The sequence below is a fragment of the Rhinolophus sinicus genome, linkage group LG11 (assembly GCF_036562045.2).
Source record: "Rhinolophus sinicus isolate RSC01 linkage group LG11, ASM3656204v1, whole genome shotgun sequence".
In the NCBI taxonomy this organism is placed as follows: Eukaryota; Metazoa; Chordata; class Mammalia; order Chiroptera; family Rhinolophidae; genus Rhinolophus; species Rhinolophus sinicus.
Genome location: NC_133760.1, coordinates 28,859,216 through 28,876,866, shown reverse-complemented (window position 1 = coordinate 28,876,866; position 17,651 = coordinate 28,859,216). Strand labels below are relative to the sequence as shown.

The window sequence follows — 17,651 nt, the reverse complement described above, 5'->3', positions numbered from 1 at the left end:
AATATATCTATTTGCATATGTAAATCTCTGAATGAATTGATACCTGCTCACACCTTCAGGTGTGATACATAGCCATGGATGTAATTTTACATAAATGTAACTGCTTTATCACGCAGTAATATGTTGTACACAACATTTCTAATCCATAAGTATACGTTGCATCATCCTTCATGGATAGAGTACCACATACACTTCATTTAAAGTGATACCCTATTGATAGGCATTTAGTTTGCTTCCAGAGTTTTGCTATTATAAATAACACTGCAATAAACATCCTTGTACATACATTTTGGACACTTGTCCAATTATCTCTGTAGAAAAAAAATGTACTACAGGAATACCTCAGAGGTCCTGCAGTTTGGTTCCAGACCACTGAAATAAGGCAAATATCGCAATAAAGGAATTTTTGGGGTTCCCAGTGTATGTAACAGTTATGTTCACACTATACTGTAGTTTATTAAGTATGCAATAGCATTATGTCTAAAAACATCAATGCACATGCCTTGATTGAAAAAGACTTTATTGCTAAAAAGTGTTAACCATCATCTGAGACTTCAGCAAGTTATAATCTTTTTGCTGGTGGAGGGTCTTACCTTCAATTGGTAAAAAACACAAGCAATACCTGCAAAGCACAATGAAGCAGAGCGCAATTAAACGAGGTATGCCTGCATTTTGAAAGCATATACAACCTACTTCATTTTTCTGTTAGCAGTGAGGAGGAGCTCATTGATGACCCATTATGAATGCTTGCCAGCTTTTCCTCGCACCTTTAATTTCTAGGGAGTAAAAGTGAACTCTGCTGAAACAGAAAGAATAGACCCAAACCAGAGCCAGGTGGAGTTTCAGGAATCCCTATGGTTATCTGAACAGGATGAAATGCTTTCCATTGGGATAGAAGAAGTAAGTACCACCTCATGGGCCCTAAAGGTATCTGATACTAACTCTTCTTACTGAGCACCTGCCCCAAGTTAGAAATTTAAATCTTGCCAGAGCACTGTTACCACCACAACCATTTTATTTTTCCGGGGTGCTGGGCTAGTCACTTTTCATGGAGTCAAGCCAGTTAAAGCCAGGAATTAATCTGTAAATTGAACCTTAACTTACCTTTTGCAGGCTTGGCATCCCGATAGATGCTCTCCTATAGAATGACTCTCTCTGCAGGTGTTTGATATTTTGCCCCTCTATGGAGTGCTAGAGCCCAACGGTAGCATCCAGATATCTTTCACCTTCTATGGACACTGTGACATCGTGGCCCAGGCTAAAGCTCTGTGCGAAGTGGAAGGAGGGCCCACCTACGAGATAATCCTGAGGGGACAGGCGTCCCTGATCAGCTATTCCTTTGACACCCAGGACATTAACCTTGGATTACAGGTATTGCCAACCATCCATCGGGAGGAAATGTTCTGCTTTTGCCTGAACATCAGTCATCGTCCTAGTGCCTCCTCTTCCTCGGGAGCCCCATCATCACAGTCTCACCATCACTGCATCCTGGATCCCTCATCGGCCTCCCTAACCCTGGTCATCCGCCCTCTGCCAACTGCTTGCCAGACATTTTCACTTGCTTTTCTCACTGTCTCTGAAATTCAGCGTGTTAGACACTAAAATTTGCATCTTCCCTTTCAGTCCAGAAGCCCATTCGAAACTGTCCATTTCTTTCAATAGCTCTACTACCTTCTCAGTCCCTTCTCAGCCTCCAAGGCATTTTCCACTGCACTCTCTCCTGCGCCTCCCACATCCCTACAGCATCCGTGTTTGCTGATTTATCCAGCAGGAGCCCTCTGAGTCAGTTTTTCCCTTCCTATCGCCTCTGTGATTATCACACCACAGGGTCTCATCAAGCCAGGCCCACATAATTACAGCAGTTCTTTTCAAACTGTAACGTGCATGCGAATCATCTGGGAATTTTATTCAAGTGCAGATTCTGATTCAGTGGATCCAGGGTAGAGCCTGGGAATCTGCATTTCTAACAAGCTCCCATGTGATGCCTACGTTACTGATCCACCCGACCCTATGGAAGTAAGGGATTACAGCCCACTCTTAGCTCCCGCTGCTAACCCGTTTAAACGTCCTTGCCCGGTAGATTTTCCCCAAATCACATTTTCATCCTATCAATCCATGACAGTTTTCCCCAGCAGCATTTGGGAAGGCAACACAGTACTGAGAAAAGAGCATGGTTTTGTAGTCAGAAGAACTGAGATTGTGGGGACAGAGCCCGGAGTGCAGTTTCCAGGCTCTTGGCCTCACGTGGAAAGGTGCTGGCTCAGGTAGTAAATGGCCATCAATTGTGATTGGATGGCCATCAGTTGTGGCTATTTGACCGTCAGCCGTAACCAGTGAGCCATTGGCCACTAATGTAACTGCCGTGGCTACACTAGCAGCAGATGGTGGCTAAGCCAGCAAGCGCGGATTGCAGTTAGCAAGTGGGGTTGGTTGGTTGGCAGAGAAGTGGACAGCAGGTTGCAGATCGTGTGGCTTCTGCTTCCTGTGTCTCCAACCCAGCCGCCAGCGTGAATATAGTGTTATGACTCCCCTATCTATGGCTCCGTGGGTGTTCCTTTTTGGCCTCACCATATCCTGCGTTCTTATGCGGGGAGCGGGACCAGAGACCCTGCATGACAGGGATGTTATCCTGGTTTTACTTCCTACTGTCTGTGTAACCTTGGGCACATCCCTTAACTTCTCCAAGCCTCAGTCTCCCTCATCTATCACATGGGAATAGGGTAGTAATGCCTAACTCATCAGGTGGTTGTGGTTACTTAAGTGTCTGCTCAATACAGTGTGTGGTTCAAAGAAAGCCTTCAATCAGGAGTCACTTTCTCTGTCACTCAGGGGACCCGAGCCAGGTTCCTCGACGTGGCTGAGGATACCCTAAGCTCCTCTATTGACGGGTGCTTCTTACATTAAACTTTGTCTCTCATAGTTCCCTATTATAGCCCATTCATTTGTTTGCGACCGAGATGGTTTACCCACTGGCCCTAATGCACCCAGCCCTTCCTGCCTCCACACTTCCTCTTATGTTATCCCCCTCATCCTTTATCCTGCCAACCCCAAACCTGTACATACTGTATGACCCAGCTCGGCTCCATTCCTCACTTATCTTTACATCCTCTTGGGATTTAAGTTTAGTCTTTGCCGTAATATAGTATACCTTCTAATTTTTGCTTTGGAATAATTGTCAGTTAATTCTGTGTCTATATCCTCTCTTCCCAATTAGGTTTTGTGTTATATACTCAGAGACCATAGTATATCTCGTACCAAATTTTAATGGGGATGAGATCCCCATTATATAACTACTGCAGGTATAGTTATTGAATTGTGAGTGTTAATAGGTTAAGGATTGTGCCTAAAATCAAGTTCACCTAACAGCTGTTGAGGCCTTGTTTATTGCATTGACCAAATAGAATTCTCTCTCATTCCTCATCCCCAGGGTCCTCTGGGCAATTGGATCTGGCTCAGCTCAGAGGATATTCTTTGAAGCAATTGGTCCTTGCCCTCACTTGTCCTAAGAACCCCTGAAGTAGCCTCAGGTTATTGGACCTGCTGATTAGCTGCTTAATTAAGTTAGCAAAATCTCAGGAAAAAGAACACATCTGGCCTATTATTTCCATGTCCCTGATGTATAAATAGAAAACTTCATTCTAGAAAATTCTGAACTCAAATCTTACGTTTTTTTTAAGAAAAGAACATTTTCTTGGTATAGAAAAGCTCACTTTAAGAATTTTTGTGGTAAAGAAACAGAAGTCTGGGGAGCTTAGATGCTCACCCCACAACCACACTGAAGTATATTAATTGTTAGAAGAACTAGATGGAGCCAGGTGTCCAGGGTCTAGTGTCCCTTCCGCCCTAGGGGGCACCTTTCTGTCATACTAGAATGGGGATTGGCGGCATCTACATCATGAAAACTAAAATCCATGTCCGTGAGGCACGTTTGTCCCACCACCTTTGTCAGGATGCTTGCAGCATCCCAAAGAGGGGAGGACAGACAATCACTCTTCTCCTCCTTCTCCTATCAAGCTGTTTCACCAAGTCACAGAGACTGAAATCACGCTGAGGAACACTGGGAAAGTCGGCTTTGAGTTCAAGGTTCTCACCGACCACCAGTCTGCGCCAGACAGCCTTCTGCCCGGAATGCCGCTCATCCTGCCTCTCTCGGTAAGGAGCCTTCCCGCCCGGCATGGCCATGAGATAATGATCAGGAGCCCAAATTCAAACCCACAAGCTACACTCCAGAGGTACGTCAGAGTACACCAAACATTCACTACCAGCAGTACGGGTGTCATTTTTTAATTATTATTAAAATGAAAGAGTTCACAAAGGCAAAATAAATAAATCTAAATAAGCACTTCACTCATTCATTAAACGAGTGTTTGAGTCCTTCACTAGCTGGGCACTGTTCAGCCACCAGGGATTCAATAGTGAAGAAGACAATACAACCCCATGGATTTTTGTCCCATGATTCTAAGAATAGTTGCTCTCCACGTGTGTCTTCACACTTCCCTTGTAATTCCTTGGAGCCGAGGGCCTCCTCTCCACTGACTACTACAAATAAAAGCAATTTTTCATTAGCAGGTGTGAAAACACCAGTGGCCTGCAAATCAGCTTAGAAGAAAAGGGAGGTGGTAGTTTCTTGTACATACGTTCATCTATCAGTTTTAAGGAACTGTTGTTGCGTTTTTCTCATCGTGAAAATAAATCTTGCAGGAGGAATGTGAATGATGTATAACAAGCACAATAGACCCTTGGGATTATCCAGCCCATCACACTGCCAGAAGCAGGCGTCCACTGTAAATTCTAAAGTTCTCTGTTTTTCCTGCTGTGTAGGGTTTTATCAGTTCACTTAAAGAGCAGATGTTGAAGGTTTACTACTTACCTGGAGTACCTGGGGTCTTTCAAAGGAGTTTCCAGATACGGATCGCCCACCTTGACCCAGAAAATTTCACACTGAGTGGAGAAGGCATCTTTCCCCGTATCTGCCTCGACCTCCCCAGGAACCTCAAAGGTACTACTACCCACTCATGTTTCCCCACTGGGACATCTTAGCTTTGCTTCTTTGAAGGTTGATGGTTAATTAATTGCGTTATTTGCTTGGCAGTCCTCAGTAGTTCCCTTCTGTGTTATTCATCAACAGCAAAAAAAGTCGAGTTGAAATTGACTAGGAGATCTGAGTTTAGTGAGACAAGACATGGCCGTGGGAGTCCCAAATTAAGATCCCTGGCCAGTTTTGCCATCACTGGATTTCTTATAGAGGCATCAGGAAATTGCACTTCCCAAGGCCTTTTCTTCCAGCACCCATTACTGCCGGCTATAATCTCATCTTGAGTGGTCCTTTCCCAGCAGCACACTCACAGATGGCCGTTGAGAACACAAAGACTGATTTTACTGCAAAGGGAGTACAATTCTCAAAATATAAACTATCCTGAAAGGCAACCAAGGTTCTGACCCCTTATTTTGGCATTCCAGAGTACGGAGGCTCATTTAGACTGTTATTGTCTGCCCACATGTCTAGCAAAGGCTTTCCTGATAACATATGGCCTCCAGAGCCATCCCTCTGTACCAGAGTATTTCTGTCTTGGCAGATCCCAAAACTCAACTCAGCAGCTCTTTGAGACATAGAATCTCTCTGGGTCATTCTTGCTGGACGTAAGGTCAAGAGAAACTCCTTGCTCTTCTTTTGACTCCCTCTTCAAGCTCCTTGAAATCCACATCCCCTAAACAGTGTCAGAGTAAGCCCTCACCCCTCAGCCTTTCTTCCTCCCCATTCCCCAAAGTCACTAACTCAACTGTTAATAATCATCTATTAAATCCCAATTGTCTGTTCCCTGAAAAGATGAACACAAATATTAGTAAATCTAAGGCCATGTCACACTCTAACATCTAGAGTTCCAGCTAGACAGGAGTGAGTCCACGTCCACATACTTTTATCATTGTCAGGAAGGAAAGCCTTTACCCCATGGTTAGTTGAAAACCGAGCACCCAGCTGGCCTCTCAAGGCAGTAGACATGGTTTGTCTAGACAGGGCTTTAAAGTAATTGAAATATGAATATGCTTAGTTGGGTCTTCTGTGCTCCACTTCCTCACAGTCCCAGCATTTCTTATTGTTTCTTCACAGGCACTGTAATTACTTTGCCTGTCTTGCTCCTCAAGCATTTGCGTTTGTACTGCTTACTGGTGAACTGGGGTGCCTGAAATCTCTCTACCAACTGCCCACCCTGTCTGATTCAGGGGATCGTTTTGCTTGTTCAGTTGTAATTAAAGCAACTTGACCCAAATATATTCTTGTTGTTAATTGAGATTTAATAAACATGAAGACTAATTTAAAGGTTGACCAACAGTCTGGGTTTGTCCAGCATGAGGGGTTTCCAGGTTGTGTAGCTGTCAGTGCTAGAACTGGAAATGTACCAAGAAATCTGGGATCCAGTTGGTCACCCTACGAGTGACTTCAGATGTTGCTGCCATTAATTTTTTGAGAACCACAGAGTAGCTCACTAAGGTATAATCTCATTAAGCTCAGTGAGGTCTCTGATACAAGTTCCACTCACCCACAAATTACCTCACCCTCTAAAGCAGAGAAAACATGGCAAGGGAGGTACCAAAATGTTTGCTTCCCTTCTCACTTTATTTGCCCTTAGCTAAGAGTCTGTGTTGGGGCATAATTCATATATTTCTAACCATCCCCATTTTCTTTTCCTTCCAACCCCCACAGGAAATGAAAAATATGAAACCTTCTTTAATCAGGCCAAACAAAACCTAGAAAAAGAGTACAACAAATATGAAACATTGGATCACTTAGAGATAACTGAGGAAATGGCTGAGGATGAATCTTTTGAGGTAAGGTTAGCCTCAGTCCACATAGAATGTATGTGGCAAAAGGACAATATGTGCAAAAGCCCAGGGGCAAGAAGGATGTGATATCCCTGAGAAATAGACAGGAGAAAAACGTAAAGCTAAAGCAAAGAAGTGGGGATATAAGGGAGCCAAGATGAGCCTGAAGAGGTAAGCAGCCCCCTAGTGAACCTATTAATGGTTTTAAACTTGATCCTGAGGGCAACGAGTAGACACTAAGTGTTTCAACTAGGACCATGGGTAACCTGATTTTACTTTTCTTAAAAAGTTTCCTCTGGCTGCCTTGTGGAGTTCCTAGAAGACCTGGGCTTGGGGGAGATGAGAGTAGATGTAGTGAGATCAGTTATTTAAAAAGCTTAGGGAGTACTTCTAGATGAGAGATGGTGGTCGTGTAAACAAAGATGGTGACCAAAGGACTGGGGAGAATTGGGAAGATTCAAGAAATATTTCTGAGGTGGATTGGTCAGGGATTAGGGATTGGTTGGATGTGGGGGTGAGGTGACCTCCAGGTGATTTGCTTGGATGACAAATAAGGAGGGGGCACTGATAGAAAACTCAGGGGAAGAAGCAAGTTTAGGGTGAAAGAGGAGGAAGGAAAGTGAGTTCAGATGGTCTGTTATTACTCATGAGATTTCTTGCATCATCCAAGTGGAGATGTCCAATAGGGAGTTAGAACCATTGCTATGGACCTGGGGAGAGAGAGAGGATGGAGAAAGTGAGGTAAGAGTCAGCACATGTCACTGTCATCACAGGAAAAGGTGCACTTCCCTGGGAAGTGTGTTGAGTGATCAGGGAAGAGGTCAAATTCGCAGTAGAGACCTCGTGTACCCAACAACTAAGTGGGGGAGGACAGCCAGAGCGGTTCTGGAATAACCACTGCTTTACAGCCATACCCACCCCAAACGTCCCCATCCCTTACCGCTGGCAATCACTAATCTGTTCTTCATCTCACTACTTTGGTCATTTCAAGAATGTTATATAAATGGGATCATACAGTATATAACCTTTTGGGATTGGCATTTTTCATTCACCCTGATGCCCTTGAGGTCCATCAATGTCAGTAGTTCATTCCTTCTTATTGCTGAGACTACACATGTATACATATGCTGGTTTGCTTACCTCACCACACCCCCCATAAAAATGTTAATACCACAAATAGATTGTATATCTGTTTGTGTACTGTGGCCCTTTGGAGGGCCACATACCATTGTGATAGCTAAGATTTTTTTTGCCCCCTCCAAGAATCAATTTTCACCCCCTTAGATGTGATATTGCCCACATTGAGAATGCATATTCTAGGAGAATTTGCTCACTTGCTCGTCTCTCTTGCTCAACTCTCTCTTGCTCTCAGTTAAATGCTCAACTCCAGATGGAAGTAGAGCGACTTATAGTCGAAGACTATGCCCTAGAACATCAGAAAACAGTTATCCCCAATCCCATGGACGATGGCAGCCACCGGAGTCGCCGCAGACTGGCCAAGTGAGTGCCCTTCCGTGTTGTGCTTGTTTCAGGGAGTAGCAGAGCAAGAAGTGCTGCCCCCCAGAGTGCTCCCCGAAATAATGGTTGACCGTTTAGGAATGCAATCCACTTGCCTCTGGTGTCTGTCATCCTCTAGCATCCAGCCCACCGGGGAGAGCTCTGGCTGTTCAAGTCAGAAGCCTCCAGCTTTGCCTAATGGACAGGCCCGGTTTCAGGTTCATGAGGGCCCACGCTGAATGTGTGTTGCATAATGACTGAAACAGCAGTGTGAACTTCTGGAGGCCTCGTCTCCGTTCTGGGAGCCATTAGTTGTTCTCAGTTGTTCCCAGAGTAAAGCGTGGTGCAGAGAAGACAGAAGACAGCCACACACACTCTCGTTTGGAAAAGTGAGTGGTAAGGAGAGCTCATTGCCCGTTTCAGAATCCAGCTGCCGGAGTATATCCTGGACTTCGGCTTCATCATCCTTGGCGATATCCGAACCCACATCATCAAGATCACCAACACCAGTCACTTCCCAGTGTCCTTCCATGCAGAAAAGCGCGTCCTTCACGACACAGGTAACCAGGCTACGCCTTGTCATTTGTAACACTGTCCCACCACATCTGTCATGTCTAACAAGGTCATCTGGACTGGCTTTCTGGAACAGTGTCCGTGCTGCTCCTGGGATCAGCTGAAAGAATTTGGGGGTCATTAATTGATTCCTTGAATGGTCATCCTGCCCCAGAGGGGCTCTATCTAAAGCAGTTCGTTTGCTATTTCTGTTTCCCACAAAGAAATTTTTGTTTGTCTTGGTCCAGGCTTCAGTACCGAGCTAGATCGTGTAAAGAATCTGCCTTACTGTGAAACGGAAACATTTGAAGTGAGATTTGACCCACAAGGGACCAATCTTTCTGTTGGCCACAAAGAAGTCATTCTGCCCATTAAGGTAAGGTGCACTGTTGGGCCCAGCTGACCCCCGCCCCCCAGCTTCCAATCACCCGTGGGATGACCCAGTTACTATTTCAGAGCCATGGTTCTTCTCCCAACCCTGTGCCATGTGCTAACAGCAATTTTATGTCCACTTTAGGTGGTTGGAGGCCCAGCAGTGCACATCTGTCTCCAAGCCACAGTGACCGTTCCCACTATGGCACTGTCTTGTGAAAAAGTGAACTTTGCCACAATTCAGTGTGGACAGTGCCTCATGGAAACCATTCAGCTTTCCAATCATCTCCAAGTCCCTTGTGAATGGTTTGTCCACAGCCCTAAGCCATTTAACAAGGTAAGTGAGTTAAGCCCATCAGTCCCCCTTTTCCCATCTCCATTTCAGCCAGATTTGTACTTCCAGGCATTGACTCGCCTGATCAAAGACTTTCAGTGACGACTATTACCTCTTGAATAAAATCTAATCCCTTAGGCCAGCACTCAAGGATCTATCAGACCAGGCTATCTGGTGAATGTCTTATTCATCTTTGTACGCCTGGTACCCACACATTCCCTGATACCTGGGAGGTACTCAGTAAAAGTAGGTTGAGTGAGTGGAGGATGGAAAAGTCAATTTTCCATAGACAATGATCTTATTATCTAATATCTATTAATATCTATTAACCAGCTGGAGAAACACATGCCAAAGTACTTAAGACAGAAGCTACGTGCTGAATTAAAGCCAAACACACGGATCTTTGAGGTCCAGCCTACTTCTGGGGTTTTGCATCCTGGTGAGAAGTCCAATGTGCAAGTGAAATTCATGCCCAAAGAAGAGGTAAGCTTTAATGAAACGTGGTTTCATTCAGACTCTGGATCTCTGAGCTTTACTCAAAGACCATGCTCGATTGGTCTCCAGGGAAGCGTTGAGTGGCCTGTGCCTCGCTGTTCTGACTATGACATCCCAAATGCTAGTGGTTCATGTAGGAGCTGTGTGGCCTGGTGGCTAAGAGAACCAGCTCTGGAATTAGCAGACCTACCTAACACATTGACTTTTATCAGCAGACCCAGGAGAGTAGCCTTCTGCCTCTGCACTGAGAGGCTTCATGACTTTGAGCAAATTCCTTAACCTCTCTCAACTTCTGTTTGCTCACAGATAAAATGAGAAAGAATGCTATCATGCGTCAAAAATCCCTAATTGCAATTCTGAAATCCAGTAAGCTCCAGAAACTGGAAAACATTTTCATAAGTTTCATACCCAGAAAAACCTGTCTGAACTGACATGAGGCTATTTAACCTGTATTTATCCCACTTAGTTTGCAGAGTCAAACATTGCAACTGCAGAAATATTAATGTGTTTGACTACAGGGGACCCTGCTGCTGATATTAGGTAGCATAGGGTATATGAATGTATTTACCTTTTTCAAAATCTGAATTTGACAGCATCTGGCCCGCAGGATTTCAGGTAAGACATTATCAACTGCGATAGCTACCTCCTAGGGTCATTTTGAAGATTAAATTAATTAATATGTTATAAAATACACAGCATACTGCTCTATATGTAGTAAGTGTCTCAATAACTGGTACCTGCTACCATCAGTGGTTTTAATAATAATACGTACTTCCTGGTAGACATACTCCTTGGGTCTCACAAACACTTCTTTTGTGAACACTTTCAGCACAAAGCTATTCCTGACAAAGAACATACTGTGTTTCCCCGAAAATAAGACCTAGCCAGACCATCAGCTCAATGCGTCTTTTGGAGCAAAAATTAATATTAGACCCAGTATTATATTATATTATATTATATTATACCTAGTCTTATATTAAAATAAGACTGGGTCTTATATTAATTTTTGCTCCAAAAGACACATTAGAGCTGATGGTCCAGCTAGATCTTATTTTCAGGGAAACACAGTAGTATTTAAAAATAATAAAAACCTAGAACTAGAGATAATCTCAAGAGGTTACACAGTAAAGACTCTTGCTCAAAGGTTAAGGCATTTGAGAGATGTTTTTCTCTGTTTTTCCTTTTAAAGAAAAAAATCAGTGTGAGTCTTTAGAATACCTATGGTTAACTCCCATTTTCCTGGTAATGGCTTTGAAGAAATGCTTAAGAATCTACAGTGAGAAAAAAGAAAAGTGAATGACTTCATATACGATTCTAAAGTAAAGTCCCTGTTTCTATCATTATCAAGTTCTCCCAACCCTTTTAAAATAAAATAGAATGAATATGTTTTTTGTTTTTAGAGAGTCTTAAGACTGTCAGGGGGTTTACTCAAGATTTTGGATGTTTTATTGAATGAAGGAAATACCAGTAAATGTAGTTTAAAAACAATAGATTTGTTCAGACAGTTCTATAAATGTTGAGTTGGAATTGGTCAAAGTTAATAAAATGTTTCCACCACTCCGGAGAGGATTTATTGGCTGTACACGAGGAATGCAGCCCGTACAATCCACGCATACATCTGCAACAGCATCAGCAGCACAGATAAATCAGCTAGGTCCTTTCTAACAGCTCCTAGGCCTTCTAATATGTGTTCAGAATATTCCATGTGAGAAAACAAGGGAAGGAAGAAAATGCTTTTGAAAGATTTCCCTAAAAAGCAATGAAAATATAGACGTTTGGATCATAAGATGCTAATTCCATAGAAAACCCTCTCAACCAATAATTCATTCTCTTACTGTCTCCAACAATAGATATGTTTCTGTGCATGGACGTATGTCCATGCACATTCCATCCGTCCTGATTTTCCCCCTTGAACTAAAATAGTGAGGAGCTCTTCAAATCATACAGCCAATCGTGGCCTCCAAACCTGAGCCATGAGCCCAACTGTATCAGAACAACCTGAGCGTCTGGTTAAAAAGGCAGAATGCCCAGCCTTACCCTGCCTCTCCCAAGCCAGGATCTCTAGGAATGGGGCCTGTGAATCTGCATGTTTACATAGGTTCCTCAGTGAAACCAGATTCAGATAATTGGTATCACTGTCAACTGATATTTGGGGTGTAATTGCATCAGATGAACTGAAGGCCTTAGCTGATTATTCCAGACAAGCTGCTTAACTGTATCTTCAAAAAATGGAAATATGTTCATTCAGCTTCTCCAAGAAACACACCTGGAGACATTTTTGAATGCAAACAGATTATTTGAGAAGTGCAGGGAATACCATAGAAAAGTAGAAGGTGAAAGGGTGTGTGAGTGAGCCAGCTACCGTGGAGATTGGAGCTTAATCCCACTGGAAACTCTGAGAAAAATATACAAGATGCACATTTCAGAATTGTCCCTCCCAGGAGCAAGGGCGCAGGGGTCTTTATGCAGTAATTTCTGAGAGTCACTGTTTGAGGACTGCTCCCAGAAGGTATTACTTCCCTGGCACGTCTGCCCTGCCCTGCCCTGCCCGTGGGTAGCCAGTCCATGAAATGAGAGCCCAGAGATGGAGGCCCAGAGGTAAAGATAGTAGCAGCAGGACATCTGAATGCACCGGAGGTCTGAGGGAGATGAGCGTGGCACTCAGAAGTCCTTCTGTAAGTGATGAGGCATTGGTACAGTGCCTGGCACGCTAGATATGCAGTACTGATACTGTAATAGAAATTGTTCTTGCACAATTGTTTAAGAAATGTTTTTTTCTCCTAATGTAAACAGGATCATTGGTTTTCAGTTTTACATGACATGTAACAGAAAAAAATTCAGATGTTTGTTTTGTTTTTATGATTTCCAGAAATTCTACAGTCAAACCCTGGTATTCCAGATTGTGCAGGGTGCTCAGAAGCTTACGCTGCTGGTACAGGGACAAGGTTTGGAGCCACGCCTGGAATTCAGTCCTTCAGTTCTGGAGCTGGGGCCTCTGCTGCCTTATGCACCTGGAGACGAGGCCGAGGTGGTGGTGAAGAATCCCTGCGACTTTCCCATTGAGTTTTACTCCTTAGAATTTGACCAGCAGTATCTCCTAGACGAGAAGGTGAGCAGAGGCCAAAACTAAACTACCGTTTTCCTACCCACGCTGGGCCCTGCCATGTTCTCTGGCAGGGACAACTGCCCCGTGACCTTTTCCCATCCTTCACCTTGAGCCCTACCTGGGCAATTTAAAGGTCACGCCGTAGCATCTCTTGACCTACTTGCCCTGAACAGAAGCCCATTGCTTCTTTGAGATCTCATTATACATTTTAAACAACCAAGAAAAACTAATACATGCTAATAGTTAAAATTCAAACTGAAAAACGTATGCAGCAGTCATTACATTTGAAGTGAGTTTCTTCGTAGCGTATAATTGAGTCTTTTTTAAATACATTCTGGTAGTCTGTCTTTAATTGGTATATTTAGACTATTTACAGTCAATGTGATTACGCTTGGGCTTAAATCTGCCTTTTTTTTTTTCTGTTTGTTCTGTGCTGCATATTTTCCAATTGCTACTCCATGTTCTTTTTAACTTTAGGGGTTTTTTTAGAAAAGTTTTAGGTTCACCTCAAAATTGAGGGGAAGGCACAGAGATTTCCCATCTACCTCCTGCCCCCACACATTCATAGCCTCCCTGATTATCAACATCCCTTCTAGAATGGCACCTTTGTTATATTGAGGAACCTACACTGATGCGTCATAATCACCCAAAGTCCACAGTTTTCATTAGAGTTCACTCTTGGTGGTGTATGTTCTATGGGTTTGGACACATGTATAGTGACATGGATCCATCATTATAATATCATACAGAGTATTTTCACTGCCCTAAAAATCCTCTGTGCTCAGCCTATTCATCCCTTCCTCTTCCCAACCCTTAGAAACCACTAGTCCTTTCACTGTCTCCATAGTTTGGCCTTTTCCAGGATATATATAATTGGAATCATACAGTAATTCTGTAAGCCATTCAAAATGATATTCAAAATGGTATTCTTTTACTCTAAGTCAAAATTATATCCTTTTATTCTAGTTATGCCTGCTGGGTAATCATCTCATGTACACTTCTTCCATGTTTTGCTTCTTATATTTATAGTGTCATAGCTTACACTATCATAAAGCCAATAATTTTCAGATTGGCTTCTTTCACTTAGTAATATGCATTTAAGGTTCCTCCATGTCTTTTCATGGCTTGATAGCCCATTTCTTTTTAGTGCTGAATAATTCCATTATCTGGATGTACCATAAATTAAATTTATTGGGGTAAAATTATTTAATGGTTAATAACATCATATAAGTTTCAGGTGTACAATTCTATTACAGTTCTATAATATATCATCTGTATATTGCATTGTGTGCACACCACCCAAAGTCTAGTCTCCTTCTGTCACCATATATTTGACCCTCTTTACCCTCTTCCTGCTTCCCAACCCTCCCTCCCCTCTGGTAACCATGATACTATTGTCTGTGTCTATGAATTTCTTTGTTTTGTTTGTTCAGATGTGTCTTTTGCAAATATTTTTATCTCAGTCCGTGGTTTGTCTTCTCATTCTCTTGACATTGTCTTTTGCAGAGCAGAAGTTTTTAATTTTAATGAAGTCTATCTAGCTCATCAATTATTTTTTTCATGAACCATGCCTTTGGTGTTGTATCTAAAAAGTCATCACCGCACCCTAAGCCATCTATATTTTTTTATGTTATCTTCTAGGAGTTACATAGTTTTATGTCTTTCATTTGAGTCTACACTCCATTTTGACTTCATTTTTGTGAAGGGTGTAAGATTCATCTAGATTTGTTTTATTGCATGTGGATGTCCAGTTCCAGCACCATTTTTGAAAAAAACTATCTTTGTTCCATTGTATTGAGTTTGCCTTTTTGTCACAGGTCAGTTGACTATATTTATTTGGGTCTATTTCTGGGATCTCTGTTCTGTTCCATTGATCTATCCAGGTCCATTTTTTACTATCTCCACCTTGCTCTCCTACCTTGAGGTTGAACTGTATGAACTATACCTTTATCTAATACCTTTAGTACCCCACTTCTTAGAAACTGCCTCTTTTTTCCCTACAATGAGCAATAATGAGCTATTAATCTCTTTTTCCCTCTCCTCACCACCCTCTAATTCAAAATGATATTCTTCTAGTTCCAGTTATGCCTACTGAGTAATCATCTCATACACACTTCTTTCATGTTTTGCTTCTTGTATTGTTAATGTATCTATCTATAGTGTCATAGCTTACACTATTAAGATGTCAGAATCTAATTTCCATCATTTAGTCTTAGTTCTACACTTAAACGTATTCAATACTCAGCACCAGTCCTTGTGATGAAGCTTCTCCAATCACTATTGGGTTGTCTAAAGCTCATTCTTTAGTGGATTCCTCAGGTAAAGATCATGGGAACAATATTCCCTCTGAATAACTGTTTATCTCTGGGTTTTATGCTTGAAGATCGGTTTGATTGGATACAATCTCCTTGGCTCACATTTTCTGCATTTTAATATCTTAAATGTATAGCTCCATTTTTTTCTCATAAGGTTTTGCTATTCATGAAGTCTGATGCTTAGTTATCTATTGCTTATTAGTTATCTATCTCTTAGCAACTTAAAACAATAAACATTCATTATCTCATGTTTTCTGTGGGTTAAGAATTCGGGAATGGCTTAGCTAAGGTGGCTCTACTTCCTTAGGACCTTCCCCCAACTTGGCCTTTGAATCTTCAGTCTTCTTTATACCTAATGTTTATGTGCTGCCCAATTTGGATGCTGCATCCAGAACTTTTTCTCAGAATGAGAATATGTTCCTCTGGAAGGGAGTCTTCTCATTTGGTATTTATGAAATGCTCAATGGCTTATGTTGGCTCAGCATCCTTTCTTGTGAGTCGAGTTCAATGGAAAGCAGAATCTAACACTCTGAGATTTGCATGTAGTTTTATTAGGAAGCACTCTCAGGAACAACACCTACAAAAAATAAGGAAAGTAGAATTGGGAGAAAAAGAAGATGAACTGTGACGAGATTGCAACAGAGACGTCAGCTGATCCCACAGGAAGCTCTAGAGCTGGGTTGGATGTTTAGAGTTACCCAGTTGAAGCAAGTTGGTCAGGACTTCATGTCTCTGCATCACCCCATCTTTGACACCTTCCTTCCTTTCCCCACTGATCTCTGTCCTGTATCAAAGCTCCGTATATGAATGGGTCGGTCCTAAGCTCTCTCTTCTAGTTCCTTGGTCAATTTGTCTCTCCTGACATCAGTGCCACCCTATTACTCCAGCTTTAGAAGTCCTGCTATCCAGTAAGGCAATCCTTTCTCTTTATTCTTCTTTATTCATGTTTTAACTATTCTTAGATCTTTGTTCTTCCATATATATTTTTTAGAATGAGCTTATTAACAGTAGTTTTCAAACAACTGAAAATAGTGATCCTGGAGAAGGGTCACCTAACAAAACAGATTTTTCACACCAATGGAGCCAGGTGTCCCTCCCATCACCTGCAGCAGCCATAAATTAGGTCATATAGGAAGTAATTACTTTCTAGAATGTTATTTTACAGTATTTTATAAATACACATACACACTAAGGCTGCCAGATTTAGTAGAAAGAAAAACATTTTGCACCATTAAATTTGAATTTCAGATAAGCAACATTGGACATATTTATACTAAAAATTATTCATTGCTTATCTGAAATTCAGATTTAACTGGGCATCCCATATTTTATCTGACAATCCTAATACACATTTCCTCTTCACCCACGCGCGCATTCTCTCTCTCTCTCTCTCTCTCTCTCACACACACACACACACACACACACACACACACACACACATAAACATGCTTAATACCATTTCACTTGTTTTTCCCTGGATCCTCCATTTATGAAATAACCACCTTACCTAGCATAATATTTCTAACCACAATATTTTATAAGAATGTGTCACTAAAAGTAGATAATAGAGTTCTGAAGTCTTGTCAATGGAAAAACAAAAAGAAAAACAGTGTATGTTATTTTTAAAACAAGAAGAAAATCCCTTTACGCGTGTGAAATGCCTGGGCTCAAATGGGGCAAAATAATGATTCTGTATCCCCAGGTTTAGGGCTCCACCTGACTTTTAGATCCCTCCAAAGGCTCCTGCTCTTTGTACACACCGCACCTCTGGCAGGAGCAGGGTTTGACCAGATGGGAGGGCAGACCCACCAAGGGCTGTGGGAGGAGCTTCCAGTGAGAGTTACAGCAGCTCCCATCCTCCTCGAGCAGGTCTTGCGAATGCTGAAGGGTTATGATTCCTACAACACCCTGCTGCTGCCACCCCGCGTCCCGGGAGAGAAGCTGCCCCCAGAGGTGTATGAGTACTTTAAGGAGATTAAACGGTCAAAAGAGGAGCAGATGAAGATGAAATATCTGGAGTCTCTGGCACAGGAAAATGGTGAGAACTCAGCTTGGGGGCCCAGCTCCTGCCACTGCCCTGACCCTGGTTTCTTTGACTTGTCTCTGCTGGGAAACCAACTAGTTATTGAGCACCTGCCAGGTGCAAGGCAGGTGCTAG

General features: G+C 42.5%; 1 protein-coding gene across 8 annotated transcripts in view; it reads left to right on the top strand.

The window, feature by feature from the left end:
• HYDIN (HYDIN axonemal central pair apparatus protein) overlaps positions 1-17,651 on the top strand; it is a 288,791-nt gene that overhangs the window by 176,012 nt on the left and 95,128 nt on the right. For 7 of the 8 annotated variants that reach the window (XR_012490131.1, XR_002139687.2, XM_074314605.1 and 4 more), the window contains exons 26-37: positions 781-900; positions 1,162-1,371; positions 4,015-4,152; positions 4,822-4,999; positions 6,704-6,828; positions 8,195-8,322; positions 8,743-8,879; positions 9,120-9,247; positions 9,389-9,580; positions 9,911-10,060; positions 12,942-13,181; positions 17,363-17,531. Coding sequence is in view for 6 of the 8 variants with exons in the window: in XM_074314605.1 (XP_074170706.1) it covers positions 781-900; positions 1,162-1,371; positions 4,015-4,152; positions 4,822-4,999; positions 6,704-6,828; positions 8,195-8,322; positions 8,743-8,879; positions 9,120-9,247; positions 9,389-9,580; positions 9,911-10,060; positions 12,942-13,181; positions 17,363-17,531 (1,915 nt within the window). In the remaining 2 variants the exon portion in view is untranslated. The remainder of the gene's footprint in view (positions 1-780; positions 901-1,161; positions 1,372-4,014; positions 4,153-4,821; positions 5,000-6,703; positions 6,829-8,194; positions 8,323-8,742; positions 8,880-9,119; positions 9,248-9,388; positions 9,581-9,910; positions 10,061-12,941; positions 13,182-17,362; positions 17,532-17,651) is intronic. The other variant, XM_074314603.1, reaches the window with a different exon arrangement.